The following is a 19889-nucleotide window of genomic DNA, read 5'->3' as shown; positions in this document are numbered from 1 at the left end:
CTCCTGGGAACATTCTACCGGTCTCAAGGTTACTCGCTTGGCACCGAAACAGATGGACGCCCCTCGTCGTTACGCTCCGTAATGTCCGAAGCTCAATCATTCCTCTCTCTGTATGTTTTCCACAGCGGAATAAATTCCAAACGTCCCCATTCTGGTGAAGGGAGACCCTCACCGGAGACGCTTTCGGTATTGAGCTGTAATTCAAAAGACTTTTTCACACCGAGAGTTTTCGAAGGAGCGCTAACGCGATCGATGACTTTATGGTGCCGTTTGTTTACCGCGTCCCTGACAGTAGAACAACGCCGTGACCTTTGCGGTGATGAATTCCTTAGAAAAGCTGACAAATTGCTCTGGATGTGGAAAGGAAAGACGAATATCTGCTAATTTCCTCTTCCTAACTGTCTTGCTAAGCTTGAATGCGACAAAAAGACCTCTGGTTATTAAAACCAGGCCTATTCAATACAGTCCTGACTAATTCCAGCCACTAGTTGGCACTTGGCAGTGTTGGTTTTCTAAAGTCTTCGTCCGGTGTCGAGTTGGTCCTTAGTTGCAGAAAAGTAGCTAACTTTAGCAACTAGCAGGAGTAGCAACTACAAAGGCCAGTAAAACATTTCTTATTTACACAGAGCAGCTAACAAAAACGGTAGCAACAGGCCATAGCCTGCAGCCAAGTGGCTAACATATGTGGCTAGAGAAGAAAACAGTGAGGAAAATAAGTCAAGCCACGAATAGCAACGAGCAGCAAACCACAGCCTGTAGTCAAGTGAGTGACTAGAGAATGAAACAGTGGAAAAAAGATACCTAAATCAACAATAGCTGAAGTGGGTTAGAGCTAGTGTAAGCTGCTAAATTTAGCTCGAGAGGATACTATAGAAGGCCAGCAAAAAATTTCAAACTTTATGTACATAAAGCAGCTAACAATAACTAAAGCGACTAGCGGCAAGCCATAGCCGTCAACCAAGTGGCTAATATGAGGGCCTAGAGAAGGAAACTGTGGAAAAAAAGTCAAAAAGGCCTAAATCATGGGACTCAGCAATGTTCACTAGCATGAGCAGTGACAATGAAGGACAAGCAAGCTTCACAATAACAGCAAGCCATAGCCTGCAGTTAGTGGCCAACATGAGTGGCTAGAGAAGAAAACAGTGAGGAAAATAAGTCAAGCCACGAATAGCAACCAGCAGCAAACCACAGCCTGTAGTCAAGTGAGTGACTAGAGAATGAAACAGTGGAAAAAGATACCTAAATCAACAATAGCTGAAGTGGGTTAGAGCTAGTGTAAGCTGCTAAATTTAGCTCGAGAGGCTACTATAGAAGGCCAGCAAAAAATTTCAAACTTTATGTACATAAAGCAGCTAACAATAACTAAAGCGACTAGCGGCAAGCCATAGCCGTCAACCAAGTGGATAATACGAGGGCCTAGAGAAGGAAACTGTGGAAAAAAAGTCAAAAAGGCCTAAATCATGGGACTCAGCAATGTTCACTAGCATGAGCAGTGACAATGAAGGACAAAGCAAGCTTCACAATAACAGCAAGCCATAGCCTGCAGCTAGTGGCCAACATGAGTGGCTAGAGAAGAAAACAGTGAGGAAAATAAGTCAAGCCACGAATAGCAACTAGCAGCAAGCCACAGCTTGCAGCGAAGTGAGTGACTAAAGAAGAAAAGAGTGGAAAAAGAGGCCTAAATCAACAATAGCTGAAGTGGGTTTGAGCTAGTGTACGCTTCTAAATTTAGCTTGAGAGGCTGCTTTCAAAGGCCAGCAAAAGATTTCAAACTTTATTTACATAAAGCAGTTAACAACAACAAAAGCGACTAGCGGGATGCGATGTAAAAAAAAAAGAAAAAAAAAGACATGTTTACAAGATGGTACTTGCGTTTTTGCTTGTCGTTTGAAGCATTAGTCTTTCATTCATATCAATAAATTGGGCATTTTTAACTTTTATCCACTGTTTCCTTCTTTAGCCACTCACTTGACAGCGGGCTATGGCTTACTGTTATTGTTACCCGCGTATTGTGATGTACAAAAGCATGCTCATGAGCTAGTCCGTGTGTTTTGGCTTCTTACTTGTCAGTAAATGAAGGAAATATTTTTCCCACTGAAAGGGGGCGCTATTTCATAAACACGGGGGCTTTAAAAGATCTTTTCTCTGTGCTTTTAAGCGTTCTGCAGAAAATAGTAAAGAATGATAAAAAAGGAAGACTTTACAGGCAAAGAAAGAGGGTTAATAGGATGGACTGCCGTTAGCTGGCAGCTATTATGGAGGCCGAGAGGGAACACAACCAAGCTACGCTAATTAGAGGCCCTCTTCGACTCAAAAAGGCAAACTACGCCCCGAACGTCGAAACGTCCGGGCTAAAATCAGCCGGAAAAAAATGTGAAAAAGAAGACGCGGCGGTAAATGGAATTTTGTAGCCCCGGGAGCTCGCCGGCTCGGGACGAGAACAAGAGGCCGAGCAGTAGAGGAGAGAAGAGCAGGAAATCGGATTTCATGCTCCAGGGATTGGAGATCAGTTTTTTTCTTCTGGCATAGTGTGTTGAACTGGATGTGGACGCACTGCCCCCTGGTGGTCGCACTTAGAAACGCAAAATAGTGCCATAATTTACAGGTTTATGATATTGAATGTAATCAACGGGGATTTATAAACAAAGTCCAACATTTATGCCCTATTAAATATATATATAGAAGTGAGATAATTCACAATAATGTGGTAAAATATGTCAACTTTGCTTGAAGGATATTGAAAATTGTATTAGTGTACAAACATTCATGGTTGGAAATTTCTCAAAAAGACATATAAACAAAAAAATAAATACAATTATACTGAATCAGAACACTGAGAAAATATCAATTTTTTTTGTTGAACGTCATTTTCTGAACTTAGCAAGTTAAGAAAAGAAAGGAAGATTTTAATCAAATTTCAGATAAACTCAACTTCAATACAATTATGCATATTTATATTCATTTTATTATTTGTCTTTTGAAATTGTTTTTGTTTTTTAATCGAAGGTAATATGTTTGTGTTAGTTCATTTCGTTTTTATTTGAAAAAAAAGAAAAAAATGAAATTTTACATTCACAGGTCTAACTTTATCCCTACAAAACAATTTTTATTTTTGTATGGTTTTATAAGCACTTCCAACTAACACTTTTCTATAAACTTCGTCAAAAATCCATTTTTTTCAACGAATAAATAAAATAAATAAATAATAAATAAATAAATGTCTGGGGGGGTCATTTGTTTCTTTATTGTTTGACGTAACTAACAATACAATTTTTTTTTAATTCAATAGAGTTCCTTAAAAAATCCACTGTCACTATAAATGACAAATACAGATTTTTTATTGTATTGGTAATTAACTTAAAAATTCAACTGTAATTAAAAACAAAACATTGTTTTGGTTTTATTTAACCAAATTATTTCCAAAAGATTTTTTTCCAAACTGACTTTTAAGTTTTTATTTACTTTTTTTCAATTAAAAAAATAGACCGATTAAAAGGTTTTGGGTTTAGTAGAGAAAGGTCTTTAAAAAACTAATTGAGAATAAAATACTTTAGTTTTTTTCCAATACAATTCTTGAACGATAACCAAGAAAAAAATAGATTTTCTATGTATTCAATGAAAACAATATAACTCAAAAATGAATTTGTTTTATACAAATTAAAAAAAAATTGTTTATGAAAAAATCAAATTACATTGAATTCGAGGAATCCACAAATATATAAATAAAAACCAAGATATTTTTTCCGGGCAGCGCGGCGGCACAGTGGTTAGCGCGTGTGCAGCACAGTTCTGAGGTCATGAGATCGAACCTTCCTGTGTGGAGTCTGCATGTTCTCCCCGTGCTTGTGTGGGTTTCCTCCGGGCACTCCGGTTTTCTCCCACATTCCAAGAACCTGCATGTCAGGTGAATTGGCCGGTCCAAATTGTCCCTAGGTGTGAATGAGCGAATGAGTTGTCTGTCCCTGTGTGCCCTGTGATTGGCTGGCAACCAGTTCAAGGTGTCCCCTAACCCACTGCCCGAAGATGGCTGGGATGGGCTCCAGCACCCCCGCAACCCTACTGAGGATAAGCAAACCACCACCAATTTCGATAACCCGGCAAAATAAGATATGCAAATATTGCAAGGAATCGAAACATGCGTGAAAACCCTGTTGTTGCAATGAGCCCCCGAATAAAAATCCCAGATTTGTATTCAAAACCTGGATAATCCGCTCAATTCCTAATCTTTGATCAATAATGCAAAAAGAACTCACGGTCGTTGCAGTGGGTCCCCGAATAAGAAGTCATGGAGCAGTCGCAGGTGAAATTCTCCCACTGTTGGATGCAAACGCCCATGTTGGCGCAGGAGTCCTCCTGGCAGGTCGTGCTAGGTCCTAGCAAAACAATTGCCGCGTTAGCTAACGCTCGAAAAACGCATTAAATGTGAAAACGAGCATGCCATTGACGTTCCGACGCGGGTCCTGAAAAGTTTTAGCCGGGTAAAACTTTTCACCCTGCATTCCGTTTGAAGACGAGTGAGACGAAAAACATTCACACAGATACAGGAGACCCCCGGGATACGGCCACCCCGCCTTACGACATTCTCACGATACAGTTTACTTCTAAATTTCCAGCGCTGTCGTTAAAAACGCTGGTGTGCAGATGGTTTGCCTCAAAATGCCCAGATGCTATTGGCGGAACAACCTCCCACGATGCCTTTCTTATTTTCCGTTCGGTTCCGAATCTTTAACAAGTATTTGCGAGTTATTATGATGTACTATATTTAATTATATGCAGTGGTGCTGAAGGGAGAGGCAAAAACATGATGGCCATGGAAAAAAACTTTTATTGGTTTGCATCACGACCTCACGAAAATCCCGATACCTTATTGGCTGAATTGCCTCCCACGATACCTTTCTTACTCTTAGTTCAGTCGAGAATCTTCTGTACTTTGTGAAGACTTAAAGATATTGGCGATAGGATACTCGTTTTTTTGTCCTATATTTAATGGCTATGGGTCTCGATGCTTGGCGTGATGCTAAAAGGGTAGCAAAAACCTGATTACCACGGAGAAGAAGCTTGTAAAGCTTGTACTGTATTCATTACTTTTGAGTCCCAAGGCTTGCAGTGATGCTAAAGGGAGAAGCAAAAAGATGATGACCATTGGAAAAAAGTTGATTAGATAAGGATTATGGCCATAACCAATTGACAATCTGGACTATTATTAAGAATAAAGAGTGATTAAACCAAATAATTGTTCTAAAGGCATAATTTTGCATTTTAAATCCACCATTTCCTCCCCGCCTCTGCATCCACCCGCCACTCCACTGTACCAGGTCAAGTCATGTCAAACCAAATGTAGACAAAATTTTATCTTCCCTTTATATTTATTCATGTTATTACACACATATATTACACATAATTAGAGCTTACTATAAACTATTTTGTTATTTGAATGTTTTTATCCAGAGTACCAGAGGTTCCTATCGTATTCGCTGATTAACATAGGTTTCTTTTCCTCACTCTACAGAAATCTCACTTTACGATCCGCACCTCATAGCCTAGATGGTAAGGCGCCCGCTTTGAGACTGGGAGGTCGGTGGTTCGCGCCCCGGCCGAGTCATTCCTAAGACTTAAAAAGTGGTCGGCGGCGCCCTCTGTTGGCTGCGGCTGCATCGGCTCGCTACAACGGGTCAGGTGCAATCGACATTTCGTTCTGTGTACATTGTTACACAGAATGACAATACAAGGAAATTATTATTATTATTATTATTATAACCGATTCGTGTCGTATCCCGAGTTCTACTGTATATTAAATGGAAAAACTCCTGAATTCTACAACCTATCCTTTCAGTTACGTTGACAAAAACAACCTTTAAAAAAAAGAAAAAAAGAAAAAAAAAATCATCATTGTCGGTTTCAAAAGCGCAGTTTTAGTGCAAAATATGCTAAGGTCACTCATAGATTTCCCACAATGCTCGGAGTGAGGGATGGTATGGGGGTGCAGGTAGCCATGGCGACCACCCAGCATGCATTGCACACTGCGGACTTTCGGAGAACTCTACCTTGCAGGTCGGCTTTGGTGAAACCAACTTCGGAAAATGTTGAGGAAAAGTGGAAAAAGAGGGGAAATGTTAAGAAATAGCGGATAAACGAATAGGGAAATGTTGAGAACCAGCTGATAATAAAGGAGGGAATGTTAGTCGAGAGGAATCAGATCTTGCTTTTATATAGCTGGACTTGTAAGTATGTCGCCCTCCAGTGGTTGCTGGAAGTATTACACAAACCCAATTTACATTCATTTCTTTTAGTCAACAAAAAAAGAACATACAGTATACAAATCTACTTCTGACAGAAAAGGTGTTCTGCCATATGTATAAATAAATGCATTTATAAATAAATAGCTAAAAATATATGCCAGAGTATTTTATCACTTATCAACTGTTTGTTGATCCACAAATGCACAGATTATACATCACTATTGTGACAAAATACAGACATAAATGCATAACAAATGCATAAATAGTTGAAATAATTGCATTTCTGTCATATATATAGGTATTATGTTGTTTATTTATGTGTTCATTTATTTTTATGGCATGTATTTCAACTTCAACTTTTAACTTTATTGTCAAATATGCTATATACACAACATAACACAATTTACCAATAACAAAAAGGTAAAAAAAAATAAATATACAAAATATTAAATATATAAGGTTTTGAAAAGAAAATGTGCAACGTTTAACCCAAAAAGAGAAGTTTTGCATTGATTTGGCAAAAAGCAGAGAAGAAGGGAAGGAAGGGAGAGTTGGAGTCCGTACAGCCTGATGGAAATAGCGGTCCTTGAGCCTGCTGGTTCTGGCTTTAAGACTCTGCAGTCTTTTCCCTATTCTTTTTGTAGCTGTTTATTTATGTATCCGTGTATTTCAACATATGGCAGGATAGGTCCTCCATATCTGTAAGCGTTTTTTGTACCTTCGCATCCGCGCTCGATCTGGCCACTTCGGAAAAGTGCGTCGCTGATGAGATCGGGCAAGCGTCCGTTGAGGTCAACGGAGGCTAAACAACCCTGAAAACCTTCCCGGGAAACCACCAGCTTGGGAAGGTTCTGGTACATGTTGGGGCCTAGACCTCCAACAAAAAGATCCCCTATAACGAGAAAACACAATAAGCATTAAACAACGCTATAGATTTTTATTTTATTCCTTTCAAAGAAATAATAACGAAGACAAAATCATTTTTGTGGAGAAGCGTCGACTGAAGAAAAATCACCTTTTTTTAATCTCAATTAGTATTCTTCTAATTTTAGGACATATTCCACTGACTTTTTATGTCATTAGAAGTATTTTTCTTGTTATTATATATAATTAACTTATTTTTCTGGTAAAAATAAAATTATATATATACATTACTGAAAGAAATATTCTATATAGCACATTTATCAAAAAGATGCGAAATAGTAAATTGCATCAAATTTAGTTCATTCAAGTTTTTTACTAAACTCGAAATTTAAAAAATATTGAAAAATTGTCTGACATGTTTCGAGTAAAATATAAGTGAATAAATCTAATACTTAAGATGAATGTTCTGAATTGATGGTGTATCATGTTGCTCAATGTAATAGTGTTCTTTTACCACAATAAGAAAATGTATATCATTTATTTTATTAAAATACAAATTATAAATAAATCAAAATATTCTATAAAATACAGTTAAATAATAACTTCTTCGGACATTTTTCAAATTAACCGTACTTTAAAAAAATAATAACTAAATTGAGCAATAATTAGACCTGAATAGGAAAATTTATTCATCCATTCATTTTGCATACAATGTAAAAGATTCTCGATGAAGGACTGATTTGAAAAATAATTATCAAAGAAAATGGGAAAAAAGACAAGCAATGTTCGACAAAAATGGCGTCACTAATACAATGACTAGTAGGGAGAGACAGAACCCCAAGATGGCAAAACCAGTCCACATTTGATCTCCCTCGGTTTTAAAGTTAGGGAAGGTGTCGCTGACCTTTCAAATCGAGGTTCTTTGCGCCATTGACGTTTTGCGTGACGGACTTTGAGTCGACTTTGAGCGTGTGCGTGTTAGAAGCGTCACGCGTGATCACCACGTTGTGCCATTGGTTGTCGTTGAGCGGGTTGTCGCTGTTTCCTTTCAGCAGACTGGGACCGTTACCCAGGTCGAACACGTAGTGGACGAACCTAAAGAGCCAAAAAGAGTGAGTCATCAACACGCCCCAAAATAATATGGGCTGCTTCCCTGCCCAGTTTGGAGGACATTGACGCCGACAACTCCCAGCATACGGTAACACGGTGTGGTACGCCAACATCACGGTATGCTAGACAGTAAAACCTAACAGAGAGTCATCAATACAGCGCAAGACCATGGGCCGCCCTCTGCCCAGTCTGGGGACATAGCTTGTGCCAGGCTACCACCTCTTTGACCAGGTACCCTCTGGCAGAGGCTACAGTAGGGGTCTCAAACTCAATTAACATGGAAGAGGCAGGGCCGAATCGGGAAAAGTTGTGATAAAAACTTTCCACTTTTTTCAAGTATGGTTTATAAAATTTGCTACACAAAATGAGATTAAAAAATTACCCAAAAAAAGAATTTATGTGAAAGTAAACCAATCCATCCGTGATAAAGGAAATTAGAATCCATAATTCATGTGGGTTGCGCTTACATTAAAGGGCGAGTGTATTATCTGACCACTATACGTTGCCGTATTGTGTAGTGCAACCGAAAACGAGTGCCACAAAGCACAAGAAAAACTACAAACTATGGAGACTCAACGTAGTCAAAGCACACCATATCATTACTATTGTTGTTAATATCATTGGTGTTTTTATTAGGGAAGACGAAGGGGTAGGGAAAATAAGCATCTGCTTCTTACTACCCCTTTTGGAACATGTTGTGTAATATTATTTTGTTGTTGAGTTATTGTTTTTGTTCTGTTTTTATTTTACTGTTTGAATTAAAGTTTTCATTCATTCGTTCATTCATTTTTTAGATGTATTCACGTCGTTCTTCACCTCTATACCTGCCACACGTAAATATCAAGTTCAAGGAACCGTCAATATTATTCTTTTTATTTTTTTCACCCTTTGACCAGCTCCACGGCGATGAAGTCGCTCCCATCCCCGCTGTTGAAGAGTATGAACCCGTCGGGGGACGTGGTCTTGAACTGGAAGAACAGGTGCATGGTGGTGTAAGCCTGCAAGGTGGCCAAGCCCAAGTAGCTGCCCTTGGTCTTGAAGGTGACCGGGTCAGCCACGATGAATCTGGTCCCGAAACGAGCGTTGAGTTCGCAGAAGTCGATGTCGCCGTTCTTGCACATGTCGATGTACTGCATGCCGTTGAACTTGAGGCTCTGAATCCGGAAGAAGAGATTGAGACTCCGATTTCGAGGAACGGTTTTCGAGGACTTCAGACCTGGAGGTGCCCTATGAAGGACGACGGCGCGGAGGACACGAAGCGTCTTTCGGTGAGGATGCCCGTCTCCACGTTGTTGAACTCCAGACGGGTGTGATCGCCGGGCATCTGGCCTGGAATTTTGGAGAATGTGTTTGAAAGTCACCAAGAGCTTCAAAAACTTGACTTCACTCGGTTTTGCTACTTCAGTGATTTGAATCAAGAATTGTGTTCTGCATTTTGTTTGGCTATGCAGTCTCTCTGATTCTCTCTTCTTCTTCGTAATAAGTACACATACAACTTGATGTTACAAACGCATACCTGTCAACCTCCACGGCTCCATGCCCTTACAAATTGTCGTATTTTCCCTTACAAAATATATTTTTTTTTCAAACGTTTTTATTTATGTAGTTTAACATGTTATAGTGTACATGTGTTTCGTTATATCATATCTATTGTTAATTAACATTTTGTTGTGAGATAGTGAAAGTTAAAAAATGAAGTAGCTTGGACGTTCACTGTAGAAGGAAAAAAATACATGCAAATATAATTAAGTAGTAAATTATGAATTCATTTTCTACATTAAATTATTGTTGGTAATATACTGATTAAAGGGATAACCACAAACCTGTCTTTTTTCATTTTTGCCTTTTATACTTCCTTTTTTCTTAACTTCTTTACACAACATCATAATTCGTAATGTAATGCATCAAAGCAAGTGAGCCGTTTGAGAGCCGGCTCTATTTGATGAGTTGAGCCGAAAAAGCCGGTTCTTTAAAAAGAGACGGACTTCCTTTCACTACATCAAACCGCTCGCTTCGTTTGCAACGGGAAAAAAAATGATACCGAGATAGAGGCTACCGCGGCGAACTCATTTGAATTAATTGATTTGCTGCTTCGTGATAGTCATTGTATACCGGATGGTACCCATTATTGAATAAATTTGCGTTTTCGCGTACAGATTTCCTCGTACGTCGTACACGTCTTAAAATGCACAATAAATGTACTTTGTACGGCAAAATTGTACAGGTTGACAGGTATGCAAACGTGCAAACTCTCTCACAATTTTAAGTTTCTCTAAAACCTGTTGTGTCTACAAAACCCTAACCCTAAGCTCTACCCTAACCCTAACTCTTGAAGCATAACCCCCAAACCCCCTAACTGTATCTTCCCAACTGTAACCCCTCAACTTTAATCCAAGCCCTGACACGCTACTCTTGAACCCCTAACCCTCCAACCTTAACCCTCGAACCCTTATCGCCTAACTCTCTAACACCAAACCCTAATTTCTTCAACGAAAGTAGAGTATGTAATTGTATAATAATCATTCATACTGCATAAGCCATCTGAAGCAACATAGGAGCTATGTCAGGATGCTCTTCCTGGACATTAGCTGAGCTTTCAACACCATCATCCCGGAGATCCTAAGGTTATCGTAATGGTTTTTGGATCATAACTCCTGTGATAAACAAGGGTTCACCGTATCATAATTGTAAAGAAAATGAAGCTTTCGACCGACTTCATGTATTTAGCCTATTCTGAGTTCTTTAAGGAACGTAACCCCATGAATAAGGGTTCACTCTATTATAATTGTTTCAAATAAACAACATTTCTAATTCATGGATTTTACCTATCTCAGGTTCATAATTCAGACTGCGATGAGCCACCTGGAGCAACAAGGGAGCTATGTCAGGATGCTCTTCCTGGACTTTAGCTGAGCTTGTCATGATTGCTGATTCGGGGTACCTGTGACTGCCCCGTTGGCGTCAACAGCCCTTGTCGCTGATTGGTTCCCTGACTCTTTTTAAACCCCCGTCTTCCAAGAGGAAGCTGTCAGACCGTCTGCGAACCTATGCTTTCAGCTTGGCAAGCTCTGTACTATCCGACATTCTCCTGCCCTGTTTTCTCCTGCCTGATACCTGTTGCCGACCTGTTTCTGGACCCGTTTCTGCCTTGCTCCTAATTGAATTCTAATAGTTTTTGGAATGTAACTTCCTAACCAGAGTTTTCAGGTAAAACCATAAACCTTTACCTTCAGCTACGTCGTCACCAACTACCAGTTTGATGCTTTTCCCGCGCCGAAACACCTGAACCGAGTGCCACTCGTTGTCGTTGAGCCTTTGTCCGGCATAAAGAGCCTCAGGACCTTTGCCTGAAGAGGACCGGTATGCATAGTCAGTTTCTCAGATACAGGTGCAAAGGACAAACCTGGTATTTCGCTTTAATAGCATACAGTAGGGCTGCAACCGACGGTTATTTTATTAATTGATGAATCGCTCGATCATTTCATCAATATACTTCAATTTTTGAAAACATAATTTTTATTTCCTTCTCTATTCAAATATTTAAGTTTTGGACAGAATCTTCTGTAATATAAAACGACAAAAAATCCAAATGTTTGTCAAATAACTTCACATAGTCACATAAAAATGTATGCTTTTACACCTGCAAATACGTAAGATACTCTTTTCCTACCAAATATCATGTTGCATTTGGACTTGTCTGAGGGAAAAAAAGGAAGGAAGAGCAATGAATATCATTTTAATGTGAAGCATCGTTTTTATCCGCAAAAAAATATCAAATATCTAAAACCATTTTTCAAAATGTTGTCAACAGATTTTATTTTTGGGTTGAATCTTTGAATAAATATGTTTAAGTATGTTTTATTTTTACCTTGTTTTATTCATTTATTTTCTCTGTATTTCTGTAGCACTTTCTGTTCCCTTGACAATTTTTAACTTTGACAGTTCCATACCAAAGATGCATTGTTCCACTGAAAAATATTTATAAAAAATGTAAGATACTCAAGGTGGCATCTGCCAGACCAAGGAGGTACTACAACCTTGTAACTTCACAAGAAAATTCAACGCACTTATTTGCATTGATTTAACATGCTTAGTGGCTCATAAATCGCACGAAATGATGAAAAGATGATGAAATTTAGTTGCCAACGCTTACAATAATCAATTTGAATTGATTGTATCAATTTGTTGTTGCAGCCCTAAAGTACAGTAGATTCCTGGGATACAGCAAACCCCCCCATACGACATTTATATATTCATCAAGACTTATAAAATATCATTGGACGAGAAACACTGCACCGAGAAAAATGACTAAAACAATCTCGTATCCCTCCCAAAGATCCGGTTAGCTTATTATCCCCTGATCTCGTTTAATTGCTTCGCTACGTTCGAGAACGGCCGCCTTCGTTTCTGTCAAATTACAAACGTCGGATTATGCTGACATGAATAGTTCATGAGGGACGCGCTCAGGCAGATGACGGGACCTGATCATTCCTCAACGGTAGAGGGAGCGCTAGTAGCGCTACAACAATTCATCGATGCTAACAACTCAAATTCATGTTTGATTAATTTAGGTTTGATTAAATACCTTTTTGGGGGGATTGGGCTAAATCTGAGATAATAGGTGACTCCTCCAGTAGAAAATGTTTTGTAAAAATCCTCAAAAGGACAAATAAACAAACTAATTGTGTTGTCATAACTACCCTGGATAAAGAATGTGATTCTTGCATTTGTTGTTATCCATTATTACATTATTTTTTAGTCGGTAGCTTGTTAATAAACCCTAGAAGTGATTTTTTTCCCAATTAGTCTTGGGGATTAATTGCAGACAGCACAGATTTCAGATTAGTTAATAGAATCCATACAATTTTCATCAAATGTCTTTGTATAAACTAAAATAGGGCTTAAAATAAACCTTTCAAACCTGGTATGCAAGTTACTTATATTGGTGCCCCGAGTGAGGGGCAATGTTTAAAGAAATTATTAAAAAATGACTTGCAAAATAATCACTTCAATTGAAATTTAAAAATGGTTGTCCGACCATTCTGCTCAAGTACTACTTTAAGTATATATATTTCTAAAGAAAATTGCAATAAAAGTTCTGTCAATTTTGTCTCCCAAAAAATGTTGAAAAGTTAAATAGCAATGAAATAACTCTATTTTTAAAATTATTATTATTTGTCCAATATAATATTCTAAAATGTTTTTGAATACAGTTTAAATACAATTTTCTTATCAAATTAATTCCTTGTGAATTCTTGCATGTGCTCTTGATTTCATATATACAAATTTCAAGATTTTATTATGCCAATTACATTTTAAAATGACTTATAATTTTGATTACAAATAATATTTGAAATCGATAAAATAAGTAGAATTGCCTATGTTGTGTTTGCAATTTTTTTTAATGGAAAATAAATGTAGTTTTTTAAAACAGCCAAATTTACTAAAAAGTAAAAAATTAAGTAAAATAAGGAATTAAAATAGATATATAAATATATATTGATTTCACTAAACAAAAGTTAAAACAGAATTTTCATTTCTTTGAAAAAAATAATTAAATTCTAAAATATTATTAAAAGTGTTAAAAATGAATAAGTACGCGTTATTAAATGAGAAAATAATGAAACAACAACAAAATAATGTTTTTTCGTCGATTAGAAAAAAACAATATCATTGTCAAATTTTAAATATTTGTTAAAAAATGAATACTTTTCCCAACAGATTACTTGAAAAACATGTAAAAGAACAAATGATTTGATATGATTGCAGATGCTAATTATCAGTTTATAACCACAGATTATACATTTTGTTGATACAAAATACAAAATCTCAACTCATATACGTCAAGTAAAGGAATTGGTGCCCCGAGTGAGGAGAAAGTATTTTGAAAATTAAATTATCATAACTATAAATCTAAACCCCACTAGTTGACAAATGCAGATTATCCTTAGGTTTTTTAATAGAATGTGCCGAATAAAAATATGATCTACAACCTGGAAATGGTGCCCCGTGTGAGGGCCAAAGATTAGCATAAGATTTAAAGCAAGTAAGTGCTAAAAAATATATATATTAAATTAATATTTAGAGTATTAGTGTAAAAATATATATATATTGAGAAGTACTGCAAACTACTTTCCTAAATTAGTTCCTGAAAATGGGCCATTTAAACGATACAGCGAACATTAAGTCAGATTTGCATAACTTTGATCTCGGGCTATTACTTATTCCTCCACCCTCTTATCTGAGAAATCCTCTTATCGGGCCCCCGCATGCACACATCTTCTAATCAAACATTCATCGTTGATAAAAATGAAGGAAGGAAGGCTCCAGAAGAAGAATGTTGACTTACTGGTGTTACAGTTTATCCTGACACAATCTAGATGGGGAGGGGAGAATAAGTGACAGATGAATTTGCATCCTTCAAAGATACAGCTGCAGACATCCAAGTGCAAGAGAGCGCCACCTTCTGGGGACGGTCACATGATGCCGGCGCCTGTCGTGATTGCTTATGCTTTTTGTTCTTTAGATTATGACAGATTACAACAGCATGTTGTTGAATTTTGTCCAGGAATTGCAAATTAGAAATTAAAAGCCAATTTTTAAGAACTCCAATTATTGAATGTCACATACTGTAATCCCTTGTTCATAACAGTGGATAGGGACCCTAACCCCCCGCACGATGTGAGAATCTGCAAAATTTCCCATTAAGGTTCATTTTAGGCGGAATAGAATGGAAGAAAAGATTTCCTATGCACGACCCAAATTTGCTATTTCAGCTCCCTGCTCTAAGCAGTAGTCGACTGAGAATAATGGATTGCATCCAAAAGTGCTTTTTGCCGGTCCGTGCAGAAATATAGGATAAGGAATAATGGATCATGGTTGCATAAGTGCAGTTCATTTGAGGCTGGAGATAAAAAGAAGTGCCAAGCCTGAAAAAAGATGGCTTAGCCAGTAACCACTTGCAGCAATATGGGATTGGGTAAACTAGATTGCAGGTACATGAATGCAGTTTACTTTTGGTGGACAGAACTGCAAAAAATATTAGGCAGGTACGTTAAAAATGCACTCTGCCTGGCCCCACTGGCAGCAACATGCGACGGGGATAATGGATTCCGATTCCAGAGCGTTCTCCATTCGGGCCCCAGTCCTGTGGGACGCTCTTCCCCCTGAGATTCTATCTGCAACCTCAGTGGAATTGTCTAAATCTAGGCTTAAAACACACTTCTATTCTATAGCATATGAATAACCTATATTTTATGTTGACAATATCTGTGTATTATTTGTTATTGCAACATCCATTTTGGCCTGGTCATCCTGGAAGGGGATGACCTCATGTACGGTCCCTTCTCAAGGTTTCTTGATTTTCCTCATGTTGAGTTTTTTTGGAGTTTTTCCTTGCCCTCATGTTGGTTTTAGATCAGGGGATGGTGCAATAATAGTCTGTGGTTTGCAATAATCTGTGGTCTGTGCAGCCCTTTGAGACTCTTTGTGATTAAGGGCCAAACAAATAAACTTGACTTGATTTGACTATATTATCGCAAGTGTGAATTAGCGAGGGATTACAGTATATAGCGCCACCTGTCGGCGGTTCATGTGCCGTCAACCGCAACAGAAAAGTGGCGGCAAACAGCCCGGAGCCACAAAGCACCGCCACCTCAACCGAGGCCTGTTGACGCGAAAAACAAAAACATAATTCCATCCGAGATGGAAAGTCAAGACTCCATTTTAAATCAAAAATATGATGAATTGATGTTATTAGCATGTCTTACATGCCTCGTTTGTAGGTGGGGGGGGCGTGGCATCGGGATATTTGCCCGACGGGCCGCAGGCTCGGGCCTTTGAAGGGGTGAGTGCCAGAAAAGGCTCATAAAAAGACTTATGGATGAATCGGCAATGATGAGCGTTTAAAAAAAGAACCGAAAAAAAAACAGACCCACACATCAAAAATGCAAGATTGTCGAAAATTGTGCAAAGAAGAATAATATCATTCCAAAAATCAGACAAAAAAAAAAGGAAAACATTAGTATCATGACCAGCAGATGTGTTACTGTAAGTTAAACAGCCCAAGCAAGTCCATGCAATGACAAAAAACAGTTTAGTACGTGTTAGGTCTGCGTTCCCAAAAAATTCAAAATGCAAAACCAAAAAAATGTTCCCCTAAAGACAGTGGAAGTCACCACCAGGTGGCGCCGGTAGACATACGATACCTAAGTTGACCGTCAGTTTAACCCGCCCGCTGTCCAATTCCAGTCGCAGGGTGTCCGCCGATTGGCGGGACGTGGCGGCCATCAGGAGGCCGAAAGCCCTTTGGGACTTGAACCGGAGGGAGACGTCTTCGGCTTCCGTGTGGACCACCTGGGGGATCACCACCTTCATGTACATGCTGCCGTCGTAGGACAGGACAGACGCCTCTGCGGGGAAAAAAAATATGTTTATTCAACAAAAAAATTTTGTCGCCAAACCATCAATAAACGATCAAGAAGTACAACCAGGACCGGGCACTCCGTTTCCCTTATAGAGGGCACAACCCTGATGGGAGTGGCTGGAGAGTGCCCACCTGGGATGAAATAAGGTCCGTCCCCCGTTCATGACAGAACGACCCAACCATTAAAGGAGCCAGCGAAAGGCCCCCCAGACCCATTATTCCAGATCCATTTTCACCGGGAGGAGCCTTGGTCTCTTCTGTCACAAGTTTTGGCAGCGTAAGCCCCTTAGCTGTTTCTGCCGATTTGTACCACCCTCGGCTGGCTGCGTCTCTCCCATAGTTCAGCCGCAAAGAACCATTGGCTTGTTCTGCCCCAGTTTTAGCAGCGAAGAACCCTCAGTTTCAGTAGCATTGGATCTGAAGCCGCTTTTGTTTCTGGTTTTAGCAGAAAAATACCATCTGCCATTTCTGTCCCCTGTTTCTGCATCAAATGACCCTCGGCTGCTTCTGTCCATGGTTTCGGCAGCAAAGGACCCTCAGAGGTTTTTGCCCCTTGTTTCATTGGCGAATGAACCTTGGTCATTTCTGTGGCAAAAGAGCCCTGCACAGTTCCTGTTCCCGGTTTGTACCAGCCTCGGCTGGTTGCGTCTGTCCCATAGTTCAGCCGCAAAGAACCATCGGCTTTTTCTATCACAGTTTTAACAGCCAAGAACACTCAGCCACTTAAGTCCCTTGTTCCAGCAGTGAGGACCCTCAGCCGCTTTTTCCCCATGTTCTGGTAGCGAAGGACCCTAACCCGCCCTTTCCCCCACTTTCAGTAGCATTGGACCTTAAGCCGCTTTTGTTTCTGGTTTTAGCGGAAAAATACCATCTGCCATTTCTGTCCCCTGTTTCTGCATCAAATGACCCTCGGCTGCTTCTGTCCATGGTTTCTGCAGCAAAGGACCCTCAGAGGTTTTTGTCCTCGTTTCACTGGCGAATGAACCTTGGCCATTTCTGCGGTAAAAGAGCCCTGCACAGTTCCTGTTCCCAGTTTCTAAGGCAAAGGACCCTTGGCTGCTTCTGTCCCGGTTACGGCGGCAAAGGACCCTCCACTGAAATATTTACTGAACTAAAAGTAGAATCAAAATACGATTCCATTATAAAATAGTCAAAGGATTATCTTAAACACTTGAGTTCATAGTAAAATCCATTATCACGAAACAGTATTAAGGTCCGATTTCAAGTTTTTAAAAAAAGGCATTAAAAAACATCTTCTCGTCATTTACGTCAACAGGGGATAGATCAACCAGAACATAAAAAAAAATCGAAAACCGTGTGGCGTCAATATGAAAGAGTAATCGGTTTTGCACCGCCGACATATTGACCTAGCTTTACACGAGGATGAGCTAAATCCTCCGGGCTTTATCGACACGTAACAGATATAATCTGCGTTTGAAACAAGACGCACGTCTTAACATTTGACTTCTTCGCTTCGGTGGGCTAGCTCCCGAACGCGACGACGTTAGCTTAACCTGGAAGTCTGCGAAAGTCGTTCAAGGATATCCCGCAAGGTCAGAATGCGAGGGATGGATTATTCAAACGCCAACGGAGGTGCTCAACCTGAACTGTGTCGACGCTTTGATTAATGGAACTTTGAGTTGATTAATGCGGCTAAAACAGTACAGTACACGAAATTAGCTTGGGGGGGATTTAATCGTTCGCAGCACTCATTCCAGGTTAGTCAATATCATGAAATCCACAAATCACATTTATTTTTACATCGAGTAAATGGGCCGAAGAGTGCAAATTACTGGAATTGGTGCCCTGAGTGAAGGAGAATGAGTTGCAAAATGAATGGCAGCTCAGTTAGTATAATCGTTAGTGTAAAACTGCAGATTATATGTAGTCCTTAACGATTAAGACGGTATAAAAATGTACTACAGAAATATGAACAAATGGGAACTCATATAAGTCAAGGTGTGTGTTACTGGAATTGGTGCCCCGAGTGAGGGAGAATGAGCTGGAAAACGAATGGAAGCTCAGTGCGTATGATTATTGGTGTATTAGGCAGACTATACCTTGTAATTTAAGGTGTACACGGAATAAAACGTACCATAAAAAACTACCAAATACTGATTCGTATAAATCAAGGTGTGCGAGAAACTGAAATTGGTGCCCCGGGTGAGGGAGAATGAGCTGGAAAATTAATGGAAGCTCAGTGCGTATGATCTGGTGTATTAATTAATTGTTTATTATGAGACAATAAAACATATCATGTACTTGTAAATGATAGATAGAGAGAGAAAGAGAGATAGATAGATAGATAGCTATAGATACTTTATTCATCCCCGTAGTTAAATTCACACTTCCAGCAGTATCCTTGTGTTTAAAAATAAAATACCCAATATGACAATCTTCTATAGAGTATTTAAATAGTGCTACAGAAAATACACACTGTAATAAAAATAGGGTAATATGCAAATGTGTGGGTGCGGTTGCATGTGGGCTTTTACTCCCCCGAGTGGAGTTAAAGAGCCTCGTAGCATGCGGAAGAAATTATCTCCTCAGTCTGTCCGTGGAACAATTGTTGTCATGTTTCTGAATTCATAAATGCAAAATTAAAAATTAAAATTAAATAAATAAAAAAACTGGCTACATGATCTATTTCCCTCATGCATTGCCAATGTATCGGATTCGAGACTGTAATTGTAGATACAATGAAGAAAATTAATAATTTGCATTCCTACGTTGACCAGTTTTTAACCCGATGTAGCCTGCGTTCCAAAAAGCCCAACCTCTGCTCTTTGTCGATTAAACTAAATAAAATAATACTGTATAAATTTGGGGCAAACCTCGTGTGTGGAGTTTGCAAGTTCTCCCCGTGCTTGATGGGTTTCCTCCGGGCACTCCGGTTTCCACCCAAATTTTAAAAACATGCATGTCAGGTTGATTGGCCTAACTGAAGTGAATGAACAAATGAGTTGTCTGTCCCTGTGTGCCCTGGGACTGGCCGGCAACCGATCCAGGGTGTCCCTTGCCTACTGCCAAAAGATAGCTGGGATGGGCTCCAGCACCCCCGCGACCCTACTGAGAATAGGCGATGCAGATATTGGATGGATGCTTGTATAAATTGGAATTGGTGCCCCGAGTAAGGGAAAATGGTTTGGAAAATGAATGGTCATCCATTTAATATAATTAGCATTTAGCGAGGTTAGCTATAGCAAAAAAATTGGCAAAAATGAACCATCAGTTATCCTACTTTATGATGA

The 19889-nt window shown here is 39.2% G+C and overlaps 1 protein-coding gene across 11 annotated transcripts in view; it reads right to left on the bottom strand.

Annotated features, from left to right (window-relative positions):
* The window catches only part of nrxn3b (neurexin 3b), a 234772-nt gene that overhangs the window by 99889 nt on the left and 114994 nt on the right, over positions 1-19889 (bottom strand). For 7 of the 11 annotated variants that reach the window (XR_015848352.1, XM_088325668.1, XM_088325677.1 and 4 more), the window contains 9 exons: positions 16421-16624; positions 14563-14589; positions 11441-11560; positions 9430-9542; positions 9099-9367; positions 8008-8198; positions 6958-7131; positions 6045-6071; positions 4254-4373 (listed from right to left, as the gene is read on the bottom strand). Coding sequence is in view for 10 of the 11 variants with exons in the window: in XM_088325668.1 (XP_088181794.1) it covers positions 4254-4373; positions 6045-6071; positions 6958-7131; positions 8008-8198; positions 9099-9367; positions 9430-9542; positions 11441-11560; positions 14563-14589; positions 16421-16624 (1245 nt within the window). In the remaining variant the exon portion in view is untranslated. The remainder of the gene's footprint in view (positions 1-4253; positions 4374-6044; positions 6072-6957; positions 7132-8007; positions 8199-9098; positions 9368-9429; positions 9543-11440; positions 11561-14562; positions 14590-16420; positions 16625-19889) is intronic. The other 4 variants (XM_088325670.1, XM_088325675.1, XM_088325671.1 and 1 more) reach the window with 3 other exon arrangements.

The sequence above is a fragment of the Urocampus carinirostris genome, chromosome 20, assembly GCF_059441175.1.
Source record: "Urocampus carinirostris isolate Australia breed hairy pipefish chromosome 20, RoL_Ucar_1.0, whole genome shotgun sequence".
Taxonomy (NCBI): Eukaryota; Metazoa; Chordata; class Actinopteri; order Syngnathiformes; family Syngnathidae; genus Urocampus; species Urocampus carinirostris.
Note: the sequence above shows the minus strand (reverse complement) of the source record. Positions and strands in the feature narration are given on the sequence as shown.